The following is a 23,519-nucleotide window of genomic DNA, read 5'->3' on the forward strand; positions in this document are numbered from 1 at the left end:
ACGGAGGATGCCAACAGGGTCGCGATGCTGTGTCGCGATAAAACTTCGCTGCCGATATCATTCCTCTTTATTTTAATATTTGGATTTTAGGTTGTGGCGGGGCACTAAGCCTTCTTGGTTATTGGATCATCAACCACTTTTAGACAAAGCCGCATACGGAAATTAAACATTTAATTTTCTCGCTGAAAACTCAAAATATAAATTAAGTTCAAGTTAGGCAAGACTTGGGAATCCAATATAGGTTCAAGCCAACTAGATTGATTAGATATTTCCTAGGGATATATTTCTTTAAAATATTTCTAATTTGTCCTTTGTGATATCTAAAATACCAATTTAGGTTATTGAATTTTCTAAAACTTGTGTTATATGAGCATGTATTATTTTTCAAGTTACTTATTTCTTTTTACAAAATATCATTTTCCAGTTTAATCTTGTCAAATTCTTCTAATGGGCAAGATTTCGCTAGAATTAATTTTTAATTTTATTTTTAAGTTTGCAACAATCTTTAGTTAATAATTTCACAAACTTAAATAACTTGTTAGGTGGGAGAGATCGTATCTGACTTACCTTGTCAACTTCGTTATCAGTAGCTCCCCCTGAACTGCTGCTTTCTTCCGATGTAGCTCCCCCTTTATCGATGCTCATTTCGGATGAGCTTGCTTCGTGTTCATCTTCTTGATGACTTGCCATTAATGCAAGTTTGGAGAAAGCCTCGACTTCCGATTCAGACGGCGTATCATCCCACGTCGCCTTTAGTGTATTGTACTTATTCGTTTGAACAGGCTTCTTTCCTTTATCTTTGTCCTTGTTCCTTAGCTTGGGGTAATTGTTTTTGACGTGCCCTTCTTCGTTGTAGTGGTAGCATCTAATCGTCTTTTTCTTTCTACCCTGCGGATGGTTAGTTTTTCTAGATTTACATAACTTTTTAAAACGTCTTACCATCATCATCATTTCCTCGTCATCGAAAGAAGATTCTGACTCATGTTCGTCTCCTGTTACTTTGAGGGTGATGTTGTGCTTCCGTCCTTCGTACCTGCACATCTCGATTCATTCACTTCAAAAGTTAAAATGAATTCTTCTAAGGTAATATATTCTAAGTCCTTAGAGATATAGAAGACATCTACTAATGATGCCCATTTGGTATTCCTAGGGGATGCATTAAGAGCGTATCTTAGTTAATCTCGGTTACTTACCTTTTCTCTGAGATTCCAAAGTCCGGTGATGAGCTCCTTAGTCCTCAAGTGAAGATGTGCAATCGTTTCGCCTTCTTCAAGTCGTAGGTTCGTTAGCTGGTTGCAGAGTAAGTCTCGTTTCGCGAGCTTGGCCTCGGACGTCCCTTCGTGTAGCTCAAGGAACTTTTACCAAAACTCCTTTGCTGAGTTGTACGTGTCGATCCGGTTGACTTCTTGTAACGGAAGGACGTTCAATAGATGGAATTCTGCTTTGCCGTTTGCTACGTAGTCGGCCTACTCTTTCTTCGTTCACTGGTATTCTTCCTTACCTTTGAGTGCTACAAAACTGAACTTCATTATTAAAAGTATTTCAAAGTCGATTTTAAAGAATACCCGCATTCACTTTTTCCAGCTAGCGAACTCCCCCTTGAACTTCGGCGGGTATATGCTCGGTTCGGACATCGTCTTTGCTTCGATCGATGGTTAGTCCTCCTGAAGCGCCTTGGCTTTAATACCACTTGTTGGGATCGCTAGGCCGGCTAAAAGGGGGGTTGAATAGCCTTGCACGATATAAAACGGAAAATACCCTTCTCGGACTTAAATGAACACTTGCATAAAGATAGAATAGAAAATGAACTAAAAAGTAAGAGACACATGAATTTACTTGGTTACAACCGGGGAAGTTGTTAATCTATAAAGTGAAATTCACTAACTCCCCTTCAGGCGGAGAATCCTCTTTACAGCAGTGTAAGCATAAAAAATTAGAAGCTAAATGAAAACTAGAGCGTGTACAAGTGTTGTTGCAAGAATGCTTGTTATTCGTAGCTTCTTGGACCAAGACTATATTTATAGAGTCGGGGTGTCTGGAAGGGTTTCAGTTGCCTAGAGGGGGATAAAGCTTTATCCCATCCGCAACGGATCGCGATCAAACATGATCTGGATAGAATCGGGTTTCGGGCGCCCGAAATCGCTCTGGGCACCCGGACTGGTCCGGGCCCTCTGCTCTAGTGTTGCTCGCCTTAGTCCAGGTCTTCCGCTCCGGCTCCGCTCGCTTGGGTGATTTCGGCCAATCGAAATAAAGCTCACCCGAACCCAATTTCGGTCTTCTCCTCGAGCAGGCTTCCGCTCTGGCTTCTCGTCCCTCGAACATCGCGCACGTTCTTCTCGTCCACCAGTGTACTCTTCCGCGGCGCCTCGTCCCTCAGACGCACCGAGCCCGTCGGCTCTCTCCCGTACCGTCCTTCTCGCTAGTCGCGTCTTCCGCTCGACTTCCTGTGCTCCTAAGCAGCTCCTGCACACTTAGACACATGGATCAAAAACTAACAGGACCTGACTTAACTTGTTTGATCACATCAAAACAACCTTTGAGTTCATATATATATATATATATATATGGAAAGTTAAAACCCTGTAAAGATAAAAAAAATTGTAAAGTTAAAAAAACACCTATGGTTAGAAAAATAATAATAATATGTATTATTGGTTTTATAACTGAGAATAATATAGTAAAATATTAAATTAGATTTATATTAAAATATTCAAACAAATAATTTTTTTATTGTATTATTTAGATTGAGTCAAACAATATTAGGTTATATTTTATTTCTCATAACTTTAGAATTACATAACCAAGGTCATACATGATAACTTGAACCAAATATACCCTTGGCTTATATTTCCAAGGATAACCAAGTTGGAAGTTTTAATTATAACTTAGCCTAATTATCTCAATCAACTCCCAACTTAATTGATATTTTAAGCCAACCTTCTTCGAGCCTAATACTCTATCCACTTAAAGCATATGATACGACCTTGGATTAAATCCAAAAAAATTTCTAAAAAATTATCAAAAATATCCATAAAGTTATTTTTTTTCAATAATGCATATTATTTAATTGTCGTATTTCACAACTCCTCTTCTTCTCCTAATAAGTTTCGCTGATCGAATTGGTTTTCTAAGGGACCCACTACTAGTTTTGTCGGACCTGCACGAGGCTTTGCTCTCCTTCGTCTCCAGATAGATTTCGTCGATCGGACTGCCTCTCTAAAAGCCCCACTCCCAGCTATACTAAACCCGCACGAGGCTATGCTCCCCTTCTTCTCTCGATTAGTTCCGTCAATCGGACTGACTCTTAAAGGGTTTTACTCACAGCCGTCTTCTCCCAATCGGTTCCACCCATCGAACATGCTCTTTGCGATCCATACTCCCGATTATGTTGGACCCATATGGAACTTTGCTCCTCTTTCTCTCTCAATCGACTCTTTGCCGATCGGATTAGCTGTAAAAGATCCCATACTAGCTTGTTGGGCCACCCTTGGGATTTTACGTTGAATATTATTGCAACCCATTTAGGCCTCATAAAAGAGTGGACTCTCTGTAGAGGGCCCGTCTTTTGGTTAAAAAGCCCAATAAGCCTCCCAATCCATAAGTCCATCTCATCATTAATACAACATGTGGGTTTGTCAGAAAGGAAGAGGATCGTATCTATGTACAAATATGCGACATACCCTCCATATACCTACGATGTGACTACTGGATACGATGTAAGTATGGTGATGGGATAAGTTGTCTGACAGTAGGATAATGCCTCATTAAATACGGGGATTGTAAAGAGCATTATAAAATGGACATTTCTCCGCTGGTGCAGGTACGCATACATCCACATTACTTGCTTCTACTTTCTTCTGTTTTTGCACTACTATTGTTTTTTGACTTGATTGTCGGAGTAGTTGCGTCAGAGACCCCTAGCATATTTACTGATGATTTTCCTCCTCTTTGTCGCTGCCCATAGGAGATTCTCAAAGTTTCTCAGCCAGGTGATTCCCGAAGTTCTTCAATCAGGTCAAATTTTACGTCACATCATCGGTGGTCCACTCTCCACTACTTCTAGACGAGATCACTCACGTTGGGCATTTTTAAACTTCTGCAGAGTTCAAACCTCGGGTAATGATGAGTCGTTCGCTAAGATCTATCTGTAATTTTTGAATCTATCATGGTCCGATGGAAAATTTTTGTAAGATTAGAACGATCTGTCAAGATTATTCAGTTCTAAGATATGGATACTTAGTCTCTGGGACTATGATGTCGTGGTAGGACATCCATGTTGTCACCCAAGCACCCCTAATTCAATCCTCAGTTATGGTGTATTTATATAAAATTTTCCTCCAAATGAGGAGCACAACCAAAGAATACTGGACTTCCGGGACTTCTGGGCTGACCGCTGCACGTGCTTCCCAATTTATCCTAGCGGCCAAGGGAAAACTTCCGTGAGATTCGATGATTACCTTAAAAATAATTAATGAAATTAATTGTATTTATCAATTTTTTTTTAAAGATATTGATACTTAATTAAAAAATAAATATGAGGTGACATAATATCATTACCGTGTTTCTCATTTCATGCATTTTGACGCTGAAATTTACGTGGAGACGATTTGGAAGAAGAGCAACTATTCCAGCCTACATTAAAAACTTGAATTGACTTCTTCGCAATTATAGTCAACGGCGTGTCTCGTTGATCGATCACTAAATTGTCATCGATTGTGATTTTTTTTCTTAAAAAATAAAATGAAATTGAGAAGAAATAACAATCGATTACTTGAGTCACAAGAATGCATTTCAATTTCACTTCGACCAATTCCCTAGCCCCGACATTTACAAGACCAACGCTGTCGTGCTGAGAAGGCCCAAAGGCTTTTACCTTAACCAGGAAGGTATTGTTGGCGGGTAGGGTCTACAAACTGATGCGCGGTGCGCCATTTCCTATGCGACTAGGGAGGTGAGGGGACGCAACTCCGGGACGCGAAAGGTCCGGTAGCCCGCGGGCGACGCAGATGCACGCCCGCATGCCCACCCGACGGCCCACCCAGACTCATGCGGTGACACGAGAGCGGTTCGTGGGCCCTGCGAAGCTTCGTGCGATACAAATTCAATCGACCATCTAGAAAACCACTTGGCCGACGTCAATTACCCACTTCTTGTTCGGCCTCGTCGCTCGATTACCGCTTTTCTCTCTCTCTCTCTCCCCCCTTCTCTCTCTCTCTCTCTTCCGCTCCCCAATTCTCTCCTTCGCGGTCGATCCTCCGGCTTGGCCCGGATCTTCCCCCGCCGCTGCCGCGACCACCCACTAATGACTATGATGACGCCGCCCCCTCTCGACGTACGTTTCTCCCAATCTTGGCCGCCGCCTCTCATTCGTCACTTGGTCACCCTAGTTATCGTTTCTTTGTTGTGAGATGGGGATGCGTTCTCCACTTGTCGATCTTGCTCTCTCCAGCGAGGTTTGCATGGATTCTAGGGTTTGGAGTGTGGGGCGCTACCTGCCTCGTGAATCGGGTCGAATTCGACTAGGGCGTTTTTTGATCGACGAATGGTAGTTTGTGATGGATCTGAGCTCTGATTTGTGCCTCGCTTTTTGCAGCAGCAAGAGGACGAGGAGATGCTGGTTCCGCATCAGGAGTTTACGGAAGGACCTCAGCCGATGGAAGGTGACTGCTATTGGTTTTTAGTTGAGGTTTTTGATTGTAAGATAACTTTGGCCGGAAATTTTGTGATTTTTCGCGCTTCTGTTGATTGGAAGATGTCATTGCTTTCTCTGCTTCGTATTGTGTCTAGCTTCCTGGATTTAGGGTTTTGATTTTAATGCGTTTTTCTGACTTTCATTTGGCGTTATAGTTATATCAGCTGAACCGGCAACTGCACCAGAAAATCAACAGGTGGAGGATCCTCCTACATTTAAATATAGGTGGACAATCGAGAATTTCTCCAGGATGAACACCAAGAAACTCTACTCGGACATGTTCTTTGTCGGAGGATATAAGTGGTAAGCTGATTCATTCAGTGCTTATTGTGTCTCTGTTCCCTAGTTGGGCAACATTTGTTTTACTCAATTAAGGAAAAACAATGTAAGAGTTTGAAGATCTATGCTTGATTTGACTGTTGTAGGCGAGTGCTTATTTTCCCCAAGGGAAATAATGTAGACCACTTGTCACTATACCTTGATGTTGCTGATTCAACTACTTTACCATATGGCTGGAGTAGATATGCACAGTTCTCTCTTGCAGTTGTCAATCAAATTCATGGGAAGTACACAATAAGAAAAGGTACTTCATTTCTTAACTTTCATGTTTGGTTATTTTCATGCATCAATTTTTGTTGCAAAGAGGCAGATATAAGAGTTTGGCATGGTGAGGAATCAAGTGCACAAGTCAGAAAAAAGGATACATAAAACAACTATTAAACATGACATGATGCAGAATTAGTTTTGTTTGAAGAATTAAGGAAACAACTGTTTAAGACTCGTGATTCAGATTGAAATAATCTTATAATGCAACAAATTAGAAGTTAGTTTTATTTGGAGAATTAAGATCAACTCATATTGTTCAAATTCTTGATATTTAAATATTACAATTAAATAGTTTGATGGATACGATATGCAGAGTCCTTAATTGTCATGTTGGTAAGTGGCTAGGCTGAGATCCTCCATGATTGCTTAGCAAGCTAGACAGTATTTCAGCATTGCACATTTTTGTAATGTACAAATAAATTGCCTATGCTTTATTTTAAGATTCCCACATCTTGCCATATATGCTACTAGAAACATTCTCTTTTTCTTATATTTATCGACAGATTCCTGACATTAATTCTGAAATGGATGGCCAAATTAACCCTTCTTTCTCCTTGTAAGCATGTGAGTTGAGTAGTTTTTACCCACAACATGTCATTGCACAACATTATGTTTTTTTGCCTTTTGAATTAGAAGTGATGATTTCCCCTTTGGCCAAACAGAATTGAGAACAGTGGATTAGAGTGATGCAAGGATATTCTTCTTTTAGAGAATACGCTGATAGTGATTATCTTTTCTGATATCCAACTTTTTTAAAGTACAACTTTCATTACAAAACCATTTCTATCTGCATTTATAAAATTATCTTGATCTTCTTTTTCTTACAACACTGATAACTGGCCAATGTGACACCACTAAGAGCTTTCACAGGTATGCATATTTTCTTTTTTATTGTAGTTAGTATGACCAACATTGGTGTGAAGTTTTCTTGAATATTCATCTCTAAGTTTGTCAAAAATGCTGCTTCTTTCATGCATATGCATTTCGATATTTGCATCTTTTGAGTTTTGCATGCTGATATGACTGATTCTGTCTATTTCGGTTATATCTTTTAGTATTGTTGATATTTTGATACTCACCACCGTTATTTTCTCACTATTTGCAGATACACAACATCAATTTAATGGACGAGAAAGTGATTGGGGCTTTACTTCATTTATGTCTTTAAGTGAACTCTATGATCCGAGTCGAGGATATCTTGTTAATGATACATGTGTAATTGAGGCTGAAGTTGGTGTCCGTAAGGTTGTAGATTACTGGAGTTATGACTCAAAAAAAGAAACTGGTTATGTTGGCCTTAAGAATCAAGGAGCGACTTGTTACATGAACTCTCTTCTACAGACTCTGTATCATATTCCATACTTCAGAAAGGTAGAACTGACTGTTCATTTTTTTCTATGATTTCTATATCCAGTGAATAATCCTAAAATCTCATGTCCAGGCTGTCTATCATATGCCAACAACAGAGAATGATATGCCATCTGGAAGCATTCCCTTGGCTCTTCAAAGTCTTTTCTATAAACTTCAATATAGTGACAACAGTGTTGCAACAAAGGAATTGACAAAATCTTTTGGCTGGGACACATATGATTCTTTTATGCAACATGATGTTCAAGAACTCAACAGGGTTCTATGTGAAAAACTGGAAGATAAGATGAAGGTTTAAGAGTTTCAAAGGATCTGTATTGACGCTCGTCTATTTCATCCATTAATTTCTTTGTATTTTAAATATCGGCACAGGGAACTGTGGTCGAGGGCACAATCCAGCATTTGTTTGAAGGACACCACATGAACTATATTGAATGCATTAATGTGGACTACAAATCCACTAGAAAAGAATCATTCTATGGTATATATGACTTTTGCAACTTTCATATATAAGTTTTTATTATAACTACTTTTTACTGTATTTTGTATAGATCTACAGCTAGATGTAAAGGGTTGTCGGGATGTTTATGCCTCATTTGATAAGTATGTTGAGGTAGAGCGACTGGAGGGCGATAATAAATATCAAGCAGAAAACCATGGGTTACAGGTATGTTAAACTTTAACCTAAATGCTGATTTAGATATGGATCCTATTACCCTTGGTTACTTTAAATCAAGAATATCTTAACTACAATTCCCATACAAATGTTTGTCCTCAAAATACCTAAACTAAATAAATTTATTTTAAGGATATTATTGTAGCAACAATCCTGAATGATTAAGACCATCTTTTATGGTTAGGAAAAGGTGAAATGTTAAGAGTTTGAGTTGCATCTACAAGGAGAAGTAATTGCTCCTTCACTCTAATTTTCTTAGTTTGGAATCTATTTTGTCTTTAGAAAAAAATGACAAAAAGAGTGTCATTTCTTTGAGTTGCTTGTTCATCTTATTTCATCCTGCTTTATGATCAGATTAAGTGTTAAAAAAATTTCTTGGTTGATGGACACGAGCCGTTGGCACTTTCTTTGTTGTGGCTCGTGTAATTATGTTCTCAATTTGGTATTTAATGTGTTATTCTATGATGTTGAAGTACATGTATCCAACACACTGATAGTGTCCTATTGGCTACCACTGCATAATCCTGACTTGTGCTGCATATAATAATGCGTGGTACTTAATGCTGTCTTCACTGCCCATTTGCCTTGTCTTTGTCTTATTGAATTGAAGCTTATCTATTGGATCTTCTTTACTTTTGATAATGAGTTCTTGGTATTCCATAATTTGCAATTTAAGGGATCTAGAAAAATTATCGATAGAAGTTATTATCCTCTACTACGTTAGAAGGGAAACTATTAACTCCCGCACAGTCTATGGCTATTGAATATCTTATTTGTTTATTTATTTATTATTTTGGTGTTCTACTAGACTGAGAATTAGTTTCATCTCTGTAATTATATTCTCTCAGGACGCTAAGAAAGGTGTTCTGTTCATTGATTTCCCACCAGTTTTGCAACTCCAACTTAAGCGTTTTGAATACGATTTCATGCGAGATACAATGGTGAAGGTCAGTGAACTGAAGACGCTATGACTCGTTCATGCAGTTATTTTTTATGTATCTCTTTTCTTGAAGTGAATTTGATTATAGTTTCTCCAGTTCTCCTCGAGTTCCTTAAAAAGTATTAGTCAAATATAATAAAAAGTTCTTTTCTCTTATCTAATTTGGGAGACCTTGGCTGGATTGCACAGCTTCAAATGCTAATTTTCTATAAACCATATTTTTAGGCCTCAAGTTGTCCTTACATAAATTTGTAAAGTATTCATTTTTATTCTTTTATTCTTCCATTTCTGTGTTATTTTTACACGTTTCAGTTGTTAATTGGTGTTCACAGGTTTTGTAAAGTATTCCTCTCATTCCAGTTTATGTTTCCTGGGTCACATTGGAAATACGTTGGCTCTATGGGGAACATTGACAACAGGGCTGTATCATCTACTCATGGGATGTAGGATGATAATAGAAACAAATTTGTCTTCATGTTGAAGTTTGGCTGACATTCCTGTTTTTTTGCTGACCTTTTGATGTTAATATACCAAAATTCAAATGCAATAGCTTTATCTCCTTCAAAAGGAGAAGATCTAGCTGCAGCATCTATCAGTATAGTTCCTGTCAGTGTTGCAGATTCATTCCAGCAATTATCCTGCAGTTCACATCCTCTTCTACTTACATATCTCTCTTTTGCCCTTGACAATTATTAGATACATTTTTTATGCATAATTGAGTTAGGAGCAATCTCATTTTTGGAATTTTTGTTAATTCTCAAATTCAGATCATCAAGATAAATCTTATTTTGATTCACACTTTGACTGAAAATACTATAGTAAAATGGCTCATTCATATTTTTCACTTATACTTGAAACACTCAAATAACTTTACCAAATTGTATGATAAATTATTATAATTATATAGTAAGTATAGTTTATTGTTCCCACATGTGTAACTATTGTCCCTTGGAATGCAGATAAATGATCGGTATGAATTTCCACTTCAGTTAGATCTTGATAGAGATAATGGTAGATATCTTTCTCCTGATGCAGACAGGAGGGTTCGTAACCTGTATACTCTTCACAGGTAATATCTCATTTTTAAAAGTAAATTATGAAAATGAAAGTTCCAGTACATTAGAGTCAATTGGGGCAAAAAAATTACTAGGCATCAAAGATTATGGCACACTAATTTCTGATAGTTAGATGTCTATTAAAATTTCACTTAAGGAGTGTGCAATGATTGAAAGCTTTGAGTGTTCAAATCATTAACGATATTAATTAATGTTTTTCCATATAAGTAAATGAAAAATTCACCTAATTAATCTAGTATGGTAAGCGATTGATACTTATATGGGTCATGATTGATACTTTAATATACTATATCCTAGTGACTCTCAAGAATAAGTGTTGGTTGTTGCTGCGAGCCTATAAATTAAAACTACAGCTTCTAAATCCAAACTGAGATGGTAAAAGTAGTTTAAGAATTTTAGCTTGTAGCAACATAATGGGTTTGATTTGCTTATAAGATATACCTACTGTAATTAAGTTAAGTGGGGCAATTTGCCCACCCTGAGCTGGTATCTGTCTGTTTGAAATGTTTTCATAATCACCTTCTGACTTATTTGATCATTGTCTTAGTAGTTTCTCTGCAAATCTCTAATATGAAAAAGCCAGTGTTAGCTTATTTCAAATGATTTATTGTTTGTTTCATTTCTTTGTTTGCAGTGTTCTTGTTCACAGTGGCGGGGTGCATGGTGGACATTATTATGCTTTCATAAGACCAACTCTATCAGATCAGTGGTATTTAGCTTGTTCCCTTACCTATAAGTTTTACACTGTTGTTATGTGTAGCTAATCAAAATATGAATTATTCCTTAAGCAGACATAGGTCACCAAATATATGAAACTAGATATTACTAAATGCTTCTGGTTGCAAATGTTACGAAATGCCATCTGTTGTACGTGTTGCATAGAGTGGGATGATTCAGTTGAGAATTAAGATCTGAATTAATTGCATTTATTTTCTGATATCCTTCATTGTTAGATGCTGTCAGCCTCATAGTTACAAATTTCACTTTGCCATTTCTAAGCATATATGACACTGTGAGTCCTTGTTAGTTGGAAATATCCTGCATTGGGTACTTAATGTGCTAATATTTTTCCTAGTATCTGATTGGTCTCCATTGCTAACACAAAGAAAACCCTCAATGTCAAATTTATGATTAATGCTTTATCAAGTTTAGCAGTTCTACCCAACTGTAGAAAATCAGTTGCTTCCTTTTTTTTCCTGAATTTTCACTGTAGTTTTGAGAATGAATTGCATTTCATTCTGAACTTTAACAGAGTTACTTTTATACTCAATGCTTAATATTGGAGTTCATGCTCTCTTTAACTATTAGGGTGAACTACATAGCATTAGAAAGTTCTTTATAAACTATGTGAAGTTAAGATAAATTTATCACAGGTTTAAATTTGATGATGAGAGGGTAACAAAGGAAGATGCAAAAAGGGCGCTAGAAGAGCAGTATGGTGGTGAGGAAGAGGTTTGAACAATAGCCACAATCTTGTTTCATCCTAATGTCTATCTTATGGAACCCTTCTTATGCCGATTCTACCTTTTATCATTCGGCCTTGCAGTTACCCCAGACAAACCCTGGCTTCAACAATACTCCATTTAAATTTACTAAATATTCAAATGCGTATATGCTTGTCTACATTCGTGAAAGTGACAAGGAGAAAATTATGTGTAATGTGGATGAGAAAGACATTGCTGAGCACCTGCGAGTAAGTTAATGAGATTCATTAAACGTAGTCAAATATCTTTCTGGTATTCACAATTCAATATTGACCAGGTTAGACTTAAGAAAGAACAAGAAGAGAAGGAGCACAAGAAGAAAGAAAAAGCTGAGGCCCACCTTTATACTATCATAAAGGTTTGATGTAGGGTTCCAGTGCAGTGAAATATCTCTTGTTATATATCTCCCGTTATATAATCTTTTCCCCTAATCCAAGCAGGTAGCTCGAAATGAGGATTTGGCAGAACAAATTGGAAGAGAAATATTTTTTGATCTTGTAGACCATGACAAAGTTCGGAGCTTTCGCATCCAAAAACAACTGCCATTCAATCATTTTAAGGTAAAAAAATGATCAAGCTAATTGATCAAATGCAAGTATCCAGTAGGTCACCAGATGATTATGTACACAGTTATGTATTATCTTAACAGACATTTTATTAGTTAAGTTTTGATATGTATGGTGTTTCAGACTGTGTTATTGCAATATGGAATTTTTCTTCTTGTCTTATCTTAATAATAATTGAAAGCAATAGTTCTGCAAACCTCAAACAATTCTGACAAGCACTGCTTGATGATGGTGATATGAAATTATAGTTTTGTATGGATGAAGTTACAGATGTTAGAGATTTCAAAATACAAAATATAACATTGATTCTATTTTGTACAGAGGAAAAGACAGTAATTTGAGTAAGCAGTCTCACTGGATCATCTTAGCGAATGTTATAGATTTACTATGTAAAGAGAGTATTCATTTTTTGAATCTTTTGGTTTAATGGGCCTTGTACAATTTTCACATTCGTATTGCATAGTCACATCAATCATATGCATAATGGTCAATCAACTTAGAATTCAGAATTTTTTTTAAACACCTTTAATACAAATTATAAGTGACCCAGGTTCTACATAGAAAAATTATATTTTAGCTTGAAAATTTCCTAATCTATACATAATTTTGTGTAGAGGAAAAGACAGCAATTTGTATTAAGCAGTGTTATTTGGATCATTTTAGTGAATGTTATAGCCTTACTATGCAAAGAGTATTCATTTTTTTGAATCTTTTGGTTTTATGGGCCTTGTACAATTCTCACATTCATATTGCATTGTAACATCAATCGTAGGCATAACGCATACTCAACTTAGAATTCATTATTTTTTTTGAAACACCTTAATACAGGTACAAGTACCCAAGTTCTGCATAGGAAAATTATATTTTAGCTTGCAAATTTTGTAATCTATACATAGTCAATTTCATTGACAGGAGGAGGTGGCTAAAGAATTAGGAATTCCAGTGCAGTTTCAGCGGTTTTGGCTGTGGGCCAAGCGGCAAAACCACACATATCGACCCAATCGTCCTTTATTGCCTCAGGAAGAAGCACAGTCTGTGAGTATAGTGTAGTTCTCTGTCCACTTTTGTTTTAAAATGGTTTCTGCAAAACATGGGACTGCAATTTTTATCAAGATATTACACCTATGTTAGATTGATCTTTTAGTGATATTGAAGTTGAAACCTTCAAAGTTCTTCTATACTTCCTTTTCCAATTCCAGATTGTATATTCTTTCTTACAGATTTTGTGTTGTCACAGATTTTTCAAATTTTAAAAAAATATTTGTTCATGTTATCTTGATTGATGTGTGATTGTTTGCATGTACTTCCATGTGGTCTGGTATACAAATTAAAATTGATTGTTACTATTTCCTGTTTATTTCATGTAATGTGGATGATCTGTAGTTTTAAATTGTTGCTTGGCTTATGTATGTAAAAATGTACAGGTTGGTCAGCTAAGGGAGGTTTCAAACAAAGCACATAATGCTGAGCTGAAGCTTTTCTTAGAAGTAGAACTTGGACCGGTAAGTCCATGTTTCATCCTTGTGCAACGCACTAATATTGAATTATTCCCTTTTGCCATATTGCATTTTTTCCGGATAATCTATATAAAGTTGAAAGTATTTTGTGCTAAAGGCTTCATATTTTGACAATTGTGGCAACTTAGGATCTTAGCCCTCTCTCTCCACCGTTAAAAACTAAGGAAGATATACTACTTTTCTTCAAGCTCTATGACCCTGAAAAAGAAGCTCTGAGGTATGTTTTGTTTCTTAAATTTATTAATTTTGATTATGAATCTACATGATTTCTTCCACAAGGAGAATTTATTGCTAAAATTTTCCTACCAATTTGGATTTGTGGAGGTTAATGTTTACGTTGGCAGCTATCTCTAAATGCTATTAAAGTAGTTTCAGATCTTATCATGAACCAAGCATCCTCTTATTGCTTTATTTGTTTTGCTTTTGTGTTTGTAGATTTGCAGGAAGGCTATTTGTGAAGGCTTTGGGGAAACCAACCGAAATTCTCCCAAAATTGATTGAAATGGCTGAATTTCCTGCGAATGAAGAAATTGAACTTTATGAGGTGTGTTTTGCGTTCAATGCAATCAATGGATTCCTTCAACTCTTTATCTCAGTATTTGGGTTTAAAAATAGTTTCCTTTAGAGAGAATGAATGCAGTGTAGATATAAAGTAATTATATCTTTATAAGTATTTTGTGCATCATCAATTTAATCTCATCTTTTATTAAAATTTTATTTTTTGTTAATAAAATAATTAAGTTGAAGTGCAAGTAGTAATGCACTTGAATAATTGAAAGTAATGATACATAGTAGTTTCTTTTCACGAGCTTTCTTCCTAGCAAAGGTTTTCATGTTAGGAGTTGCCTAACGCAATTGTTATAGGAGTAGAAACTTATTTCATTTTAGTTGCAGTTACATTTCACACAACAGATATTTGTTATTATTTTTAACATAATCCAAATTCATATTCCCGTCTTCTGAGATTTCAGATTAAAACTATCACAGAACCAGTGTATTCTAGTTATCCTCTTCTTGTTAACACAGTATACTCTTGATAGTCTAATTGCATGTCTATGTTAATCCAAGATAGGATCTAATTTCACTCTGCTATTGTATATAGGAAATAAAGTTTGAACCAAATGTTATGTGCGAACACATTGATAAGAGGATTTCCTTCAAATCAAGCCAGGTATACATGCACCTAGTTTTTAACGTTTCTCCAGCAAATCCACTTCTTCACTTATCTTGTTCATTGGATGTAGCTTGAAGATGGAGATATCATTTGCTATCAAAAAACTTTGACATCAGCAAGTAGAGATCAGTTTCGGTATCCTGATGTTCCCTCATTCTTGGAATATGTTCGAAACCGCCAGGTATGCCTTCCTAAACATTGATAAATGCCATTTCTAGCATCTTTCAGCATGTGAGTCTGTTGCATACTTGTAGCCTGTTTCCAGTAAAGTGACCAGTAAAACTGCAAGGAGACAAATTTATTGAATAAAGTTGAAAGCTGCTAGGTGGTTGAGCGTATACTGAAGTTTAAGGTTTCCAAAAGTGTATGGACAGTGTAGTTGGTATCTGGGAAGGCACTGTTAGTAACTAGTTTTCTAATTGACTTACCATCTGTTTCCTTAAATGGGGAGCAAGAGTCCATATGAACCATTACCATAGAGATCGTTGAGCTTCTTTACCATGGCGAGTCCTCTGTTGGTTGTGGTGTAATTGCACTGTCACTGACAACCTTGATTTCCACAATGGAAAGAACTACTGCCAAAAGAAAGATTTTGGAACCCCTCGTTGGTTGGCAGCCAGGGTGTATGCAGTATTCAGTGAGGATATTTATACTAAAAATCTTTTATTAATATCTGCACTTGCAAAGATGTATTTATGTTAATACTTGCAAGCTACGAACAATTAAATAACATAGTTTAGGATTAAGTCAGTATGATCTTGTTTAAATTTGTTTAAACGAACCATAGATGGTTTTTAACGGCACCACAGAGTATATCATGTACCTTTGCTATGCGTTTGCGGGAAAGCTTACTTGCACGGCCACATATGCTCCCAAGTGGGGACTTTTCAAAATTGAGGCTGAAGTTGAAGGGAAAATGTTTCTTGCAGAAAATTGTAATGGGAAGAATCAAAGTCATTTAATACATGGAGGTTCACTAGATGTATATCTTTAAATGCATGCAGAGGATTCGAATTGGACTCTCTACCTTTAAACCACTATGTTCCACCTGCATTTTCTGATGCAACCCAAAGTTTAAATCCATGAGTCACTTTATTTAGTCTGATTTCCTGATTATAGAAAAATGAAGGTCAAGTTTTTATTTCATTTGGTTGAAAAGAAGAGAGGGAGGGTAAGAAAAGGAATTGTGGGAACTACAATTCTTATTTTACTTGTAGGGATAAATGAGGGGAGGGAGGGTGGAAAGCTAGTACAACTTTTTCTATGAAAACTTTTCCATATAAATTCTGTGGAGAAAATATGATGGTTGATTGCTGGCTATTGTGAATTTGGCCGTCTCATGGTCTCGCTTTCATTATCTTCGAAATTCCACATTGTTTTCTGCCCTAACCAGGGTTTGAGAGGCTTGTACTCAGGCTTGCATAATATGATAATATAGGTTGTTCATTTTCGATCCTTGGAGAAGCCAAAGGAGGATGATTTTTCATTGGAACTGTAAGTATTGAGAATAATAATCATTTTAAATATATCTGCTCAAGTCATTTCACTAACTTCTTTTTCTCATATGATACCTATTCAGATCCAAACTCTTTACCTATGATGATGTTGTTGAAAGAGTTGCATGCCACCTTGGTCTAGATGATCCCACAAAAATTCGTCTCACCTCTCATAACTGCTATTCTCAACAGCCTAAACCACAACCAATCAAGTACCGTGGTGTGGATCACCTTTCTGATATGCTAGCTCATTACAACCAGGTTTTATTTACTTTTGCAATAATTTATTTCTAGAAGCTCATTGGGTTCGGTAAAGTTAGTCAATTAATTGATACTAGTTTAGTTGCCACAGACATCTGATATACTATATTATGAGATATTGGATATTCCTCTGCCTGAATTACAAGGTTTAAAAACGCTAAAAGTAGCATTCCACCATGCTACAAAGGAGGAGGTTAGCTTGATCATTCTGTTTATATATATTTCCTTGTCTTCTGAAATTTTCTTAAAAGCTAGACTATTTCACTTTTAGGTGGCAATTCACAGCATCCGACTTCCAAAGAATAGTACTGTGGCTGACGTAATTAATGACCTAAAGAATAAGGTACTTTGTGTGCGCTTCGTTGTTATATTTTTTAAAATCCATTTTTTTTTATCTTTTAAGTGTTTCATTGACCATGTTATTTTGCTGCTTTATTTGTGGTTTCACCATTTCTACCTGATTATTTTTTGTATACTAGGTTGAGCTCTCTCGTCCTGATGCTGAACTCAGGTTGCTTGAGGTTTTCTATCACAAAATCTATAAGGTACCTGATTCTTGGGTAAAACACAAATAGCTTACTCAAAAAAACCTACAGTATTAACTCTCTTGGTTTGGGATTCATCCCTAAAGGCTTTATGTCGCCTACCTACATCAATAGGCCTCAAGATTAAACACTAGCATGCCTAATTTCAGAAATTTATCCAAAACTTGTCCATGAGCAATTTAACATAAGCATTAAAAGTGAGAATGTGCAATTCCTTTGGCAAGCATATACTTGTCATTAACAGATACTTCAAAGTCCAATTCTATCGAGCCACCAGCTATTTTTTGCACATCCCTGAACTTGGAAATCTTTTTTAGTTAGAATTGTTGAGATTGTAGCCTTCATTTTACTCTATCCATGCAGATCTTTCCACTTGGTGAGAAGATTGAGAACATCAATGATCAGTACTGGACTTTACGTGCCGAGGAGGTGAGTTTCCATTTGCACTGGGGTTGTAATTCAAATATTATTGTTTACATGTTCTATTGTATTGTTTCATCTTTGTTAGCAGACCTGTCCTTCCGAATGCAAATTTGCCTTATTTTGCCTCATATATTATGCCTTGTAGTATCTCATGAATGATTGGTTACTCTTTCAGATTCCAGAAGAAGAGAAAAACCTTGGTCCTCATGATCGCTTGATTCATGTCTACCATTTTACTAGAGATCCTAATCAGAACCAAATGGCAAGTATAATGTGTTTGACTTGTTGACCTATTTTTTCCTTTAGATATGGCTTCCAAGTTTTGCTCATCCATGTGCCAAAGAAATTAATTTGTGTTGCCTCTATCCTTGTCATGCCTTGTGCATGCAGTGCCTTTTATCTTTTGATAAAGATCTCCCAGAATTCTAACTATTTTTTGCTCAAATTGCCATGTTTGGATATCCACACACTTTCTGTGTTCATTGATAGCTTAGTTCATGAAGGTTATTATTATTATCTGTGAAATCAAAGTTTTCCTACTTCCAATTCTATATACATACAGATTTCCATTTGGTTTATTATACCATAAAGACATTCAGATTTGCTCCAAAATCTAGAGTAGCTGATCATGTTGTTTATACAGATCCATGATTATTTCTTACCTCTCCCCATACTCATGTGAAGATAAAATTTTCTAAGAACTTCACATTATCACATTTCTTGTTTACTTGCAGCAAGTTCAGAATTTTGGAGAACCTTTCTTCTTAGTTATTAAGGAAGGTGAGGCTTTAGCCGATGTCAAGTTACGCATTCAGAAGAAACTGCAAGTTCCAGATGAAGAATTTGCAAAGGTACTTTTCTTGTTACTTAAGTGATTCAATGGTAATTTAACTTCCTTTTTAGGTGTGCCTGATAATAAATTGTCAAAATGCATTGTCTGATGTAGATATTTAGCTTTGTAAAAATCAGGACTTTCTACCTAGCTGTTTCCTTTATTATATTTTCCATAAACTTGAAAACCTGTCAAACATATTAGTTGCCGCTGTTACTGCTTTCCATGTTTGCTTATATACTGTTTAGATTTTTTATTCAGTTTTATCATTGAATCTCACATGATTCTTTTGTTCAATCAGTGGAAAATTGCTTTTATATCACTTGGTCGCCCCGAATACCTCCAAGATTCAGATGTAGTGTCGAATAGGTTTCAGGTATGATTATTTTGGTGTTTCTTCTTATGTTGTCACTCTCTATAACACAATTAAACTGGTGCAGAGGAGAGATATTTATGGAGCCTGGGAGCAGTATCTTGGTTTAGAGCATTCAGACACTGCTCCAAAAAGAGCTTATACAACTAATCAGGTGCGTTAGCCGTTTCCATTCGAACTCACTATCGACCTTTTAAGTCTTTTTTTTCTAGGCTAAATTTCATTGGGCTTTGGTCATTTTGATTTTATTTATTAAGGACTGTATTCACATGCAGAACCGTCACACATTTGAGAAGCCAGTGAAAATTTATAATTGAAAGTCGTCTGGATTTCCTCCGATGGCAACACATGCTTGTCCACTTCACCAACTCGTGAGTAGGGAGAATGAACTGTATATTCTTAAAATAAAAGAAGCAAGGTGAAGTAGAGTGAAGTGGATTTCGCACCAAAATATGTTTGGTGTCTCGAGTGCCACTGCCATCTCGGAGGTAAAATTTGGGAGACTAGTCGCTTGATCTCGAGTTCTTGTAATGCCTCGCTCTCATTTTTATTTTGGCTTGGTGGGTTTTGTTCCATCAAACCTTGGTAGATTTTGTTCATCTTTGGTTCAGTGTAACTTAGTACATAAGATTTTGGATTAGGAGGGGCAAATACAAGGGTATAGTTGCCAGTTGGTTGTCTCTTTTCAGGTTTTGCCTTTTCTGTTTATTCCCCTCCCACATTTGCTATACGTTTCAAATATTTGTCATTTTGGGCTGTAAAATGGGGTAGTTTCAGTGGAACTGGTTGTCTTAGTTTTTGAAGACCATGTAAAAGACATGCTGAAAACTTCGCTTCCCTGTATGATTACACTCGTATATATATATATATAGTTTTTGTGATGAAAATACCTAGTGCATTATTTTAAACGTTTATTTTTCTATTACAATGTTTTATTGTGAAAGTTACACGCCTATTACATATACTTTGTTAGAGAGCTGGCTGCAACATCTATGTAATTATCGTTTTATTGTCAAGAATACAAAGATATCTGGAAATGCTTACTAGAGAGCGCAATGCCAACGTTTGTAATATTGGGTTTCCAAATAGTTGAAATACAGATATTTTAAATAATCTAGATGAGACAGTCAAGAGTCTTGTGTGGGGTCGAGGGCAACGGACATATTACCGTCGTAAAAAATTAAAATGAAAAATAACTTTAAATTAATACGACATTTAAATTTCTAAATAATAATACGAGTCTTCCCATCGAATTCTCGGTTCGGGCACCGAGTCTGCTCGATCTGAATGAACTAAAGTCATAATTACATGAATTTTTTAACCGTAATTCTTCTTGAACAAAGTTTGAATAGAATACGAACATTTAGCGTGATCAAGAATGCAAAAAAAAAAACCTTGGAAACTTTTTTCATTCCATCAGGGAAAAAAAACTGGGAAAAAAACTGAAGTCATTCAAACAAAAACAATTGCCTATTATATTAATGTTTCGGGCATATCTTCTCCTTAGATTGTACTAACTTCGGTATCCAAGAAGTGAAAAATTAGTCATTAGAATAACAGCTTTTGGTATCTAAGAAATCAAACATTAATCACCAGAGTTAACATAGAATAACTGCTACAGCGATGAAACATCAGCCACTCTTATAAGGGTGGTCAGCTAATATATCTCATGGCAACATTGAAAGTAACTGACTTCCGTCCTAGTTTTTTTTTTATTTGAACAAACAAATTCTCTAACGAATTTAACCACAGAGAACTCCATTTCCACTTTTCCAGACAGAGAAGACAAATGTCTCGCTAACTGATTCCCACCCGAAGTACTCTGGAGTCACAGGAATGATGTGACATCTTGCTTTAGGTCAAGTCTGGTTGAACAGCCCAAAAGTACAAGGTAAAGGAACAACAGGCATTAGTAAGGTATTGGGAAATCTTCTTTTAGGATGGGGTTGGGCTGAGGAACCCTTAGTTCATGGGTTTTCTTTTATTGGTTGGTTGAACCAATACTCTTTATTGGTTCAACTGGAATGCTTCTATTATTTCAACCGGATGGAATAACCACCCAGTTTTGGTTTAGACAGCTGAACCAACTGGTACAATTTTCAAAATACTGATCTTCACCACTATCCCTGTAAACATTAAATATATAGGCAAAAGGAGGGAAAAAAACAAAGAAAAGACTACTCTTCAGCGAGCTCACTTGTGACTATAAAATAAAATTGATAAATATTGTTGAAAGGCATTGCTAAAAGACGTATTGATAACAAATGTGTGTAACTTAAGTAGTGCTCTTGGGACAGCCTTCATATTAAAGAGAAAAACTAACAATCTAACAAGGCAAAAAAAACATCATGTGCAATAACCATAACAACCTTAACATAGACTCCAATGAGGAAAAGTTAAGTAACCCTTAGGACAATATGATATCCAATACATGAGCATAGTTTGTCCTGGTTTATGAATAAGATTTTAGGTCCTACTACTTAGAATCAAAAAACCTGTAACTTTTTGAAGTACTATAAATAACAAAAAAAGAATAAAATCCAGATGAATTAATGCTTGAATATGTTTTGATAATAGATATGCAGATACTTCTGGTGTTAATTTAACATAAAAAATCTATGGTTCTTAAGGTGAAAGTGCAATAGAAAAATAGAAATATATATACCAGCTAGAAGTGAAGGTTCAATGCTCTCCAATTTTACAGATCGAAGTTGTGAAACCTATTGGGAAACATTTGACCAACACAAATATATTGTCAACAATTCCACATGAAACACGTGACCATAGTTGTGAAAAGCACACGAAGCACTCGCTTAAGCGTGAAGCGCAGCGAGGTGCAATCCTTGCGCTTCCGAGACCTTAGAAGCGCACGAGGTCTTCGAAGCACTCACTAAGTCTCTTTTTTTTTTTTTTTCCTTTAAAGTCCTACTCAATACGTCGGTTCGTGTTAACCACCGGATCACCCGCCTCATCGTCATCGGTAAGATTTTATTTTCTCGCATTTTCTTTTCTCATTCCTTTAGTTTTTTGCATTTTCTGGCGTCGGCAGTGTCGCGGGACGCATTCGACACTACCGAAAGATGCCTTCAGTGGCATCAGACGTGTTGCTGGACTCCTCCAATGCCGCTAGACTCATCACATGACACGTCCAGCGACGCCAGACACATTGTGATGCCTGCGGCTACAGCGGCGAGCTTTTTTTTTCAAATTTATATTTAATTAATTAATGCAAACTAAATTTTATTAATTCTAATTTTATATTTAAAATAACTTTTTAATAAATATTATTAATTCTTTATATTCTGATTTCTGATAATTTAATATTAAAAATTTAAAAATCTAATAAATACTATTAATTCATATAAATCATACTTATATTACAATAATTTTTAAAAAATTCTAATAAGTTTTATTAATTCATGAGATTTATATTCATAATTTTAAATGTAAAATTAAAAAATAATAATAAATTTTATTAATTCATATAAATCAGATTTATATTCATAATTTTATATTTAGCATTAAAATTTTTTTAATAAACTTTATTAATTCATATAAATCAAATTTATATTCTAATAATCTTGTTTTGCTATTTTTATATTTTTTTTATTTATTAATTTCAGTGATCTTAAGTCTTAACCATGTCAAATACAACAATTCCAACAACTCAAAAGGATATTGCTGAGAGTTATGCAACATGTTCGAATCCTAAAAATCCAAATGTAGTCGGTTGTATTTTTTGCAGTAAAGTAACAAATGACAGAATTTATCGACACAAGCTACATTTAGTTGGAGGCAATAGAAATGCAAAAACTTGTCCAAAATGTCCCGAGCATGTTAAAGAAAAAATTAGAGAGTTCATGCAAAAAAAAAAAATTTAATTTGAATAATTAAATGGATGATATTTCTCATTCTGATAATATTAATGATTTGGAAGATTTGGAAGAACATGAAGATGATCTTCAAACTAAAGTGAAAGGAAAACGACCAATATCTGATCCAAGCATCCATCCTACGGTCCAAGACAAAAAGTGTAAACAAACTGGACTTATTAATCTTTATTTTATGAAAGATGATGAAATTGTCAAACAAAGACGTGCAAAAAACAAAGAAAGATTTGATGAAAATAAAAAGAAGTTAAGAGATATTATGGTAGAGAAATTTGCTAGATAGATGTATGATGCTAGAATTCCTTTCAATGCCGTTAAATATGATTCTTTTGAGCCTTGTATTGAAGCTATTGGGCAATTTGAGTCGGGGATGAAGTCTCCATCATATCATGGAGTCAAGGTTAAGTATTTGAAGGAGTTGGCAAATACGAACTCGCTTCTCAAATCCTACGAAGAAAATCATGCTAAGTTTGGGTACACAATCATGACAGATGGGTCGATTGATAAAAAGGGTAGGACTCTTACAAATTTGTTAGTAAGTCCTAAAGGAAGCGTATTTGTTGAATCAATTGATGCTTAAGGCTATTCTCACACAACTGA

At 35.8% G+C, this 23,519-nt stretch overlaps 1 protein-coding gene across 4 annotated transcripts; it reads left to right on the forward strand.

Moving 5' to 3' along the window:
* Positions 1–5,118: 5,118 nt before the first annotated feature.
* LOC121979600 (ubiquitin C-terminal hydrolase 13-like) lies at positions 5,119–19,916 on the forward strand. 4 transcript variants are annotated; one of them, XM_042531598.1, is made up of 32 exons: positions 5,119–5,332; positions 5,594–5,660; positions 5,848–5,995; positions 6,118–6,275; positions 7,404–7,669; positions 7,740–7,958; positions 8,039–8,147; positions 8,218–8,333; positions 9,191–9,289; positions 10,242–10,351; positions 10,993–11,067; positions 11,732–11,810; positions 11,905–12,051; positions 12,120–12,200; positions 12,283–12,402; positions 13,321–13,443; positions 13,833–13,910; positions 14,054–14,142; positions 14,361–14,469; positions 15,028–15,096; positions 15,170–15,280; positions 16,538–16,593; positions 16,679–16,856; positions 16,939–17,049; positions 17,128–17,199; positions 17,336–17,401; positions 17,765–17,830; positions 18,000–18,086; positions 18,559–18,675; positions 18,958–19,032; positions 19,097–19,183; positions 19,305–19,916. In XM_042531598.1, exons 1-32 carry the CDS (start codon positions 5,303–5,305, stop codon positions 19,344–19,346), a joined length of 3,360 nt encoding a protein of 1,119 aa, XP_042387532.1. In that variant the 5' UTR covers positions 5,119–5,302; the 3' UTR covers positions 19,347–19,916. The 4 variants fall into 4 exon arrangements, with proteins under 4 accessions (XP_042387532.1, XP_042387541.1, XP_042387536.1 ...); XM_042531607.1 differs by having other exon boundaries at positions 16,948–17,049; XM_042531602.1 differs by having other exon boundaries at positions 5,597–5,660.
* The last annotated feature ends 3,603 nt before the right edge of the window (positions 19,917–23,519 follow it).

This window comes from Zingiber officinale, chromosome 1B, assembly GCF_018446385.1.
Source record: "Zingiber officinale cultivar Zhangliang chromosome 1B, Zo_v1.1, whole genome shotgun sequence".
NCBI classification, from domain to species: domain Eukaryota; kingdom Viridiplantae; phylum Streptophyta; class Magnoliopsida; order Zingiberales; family Zingiberaceae; genus Zingiber; species Zingiber officinale.

Bases quoted from the DNA above. Each gene is read 5' to 3' on its own strand.
- LOC121979600 (XM_042531598.1), top strand. From the start codon at position 5,303: ATGACTATGATGACGCCGCCCCCTCTCGAC. The intron at 5,333-5,593 runs GTACGTTTCTCC...CGCTTTTTGCAG, and splicing joins TGACGCCGCCCCCTCTCGAC to CAGCAAGAGGACGAGGAGAT. The intron at 11,811-11,904 runs GTTTGAACAATA...TCGGCCTTGCAG, and splicing joins AGTATGGTGGTGAGGAAGAG to TTACCCCAGACAAACCCTGG.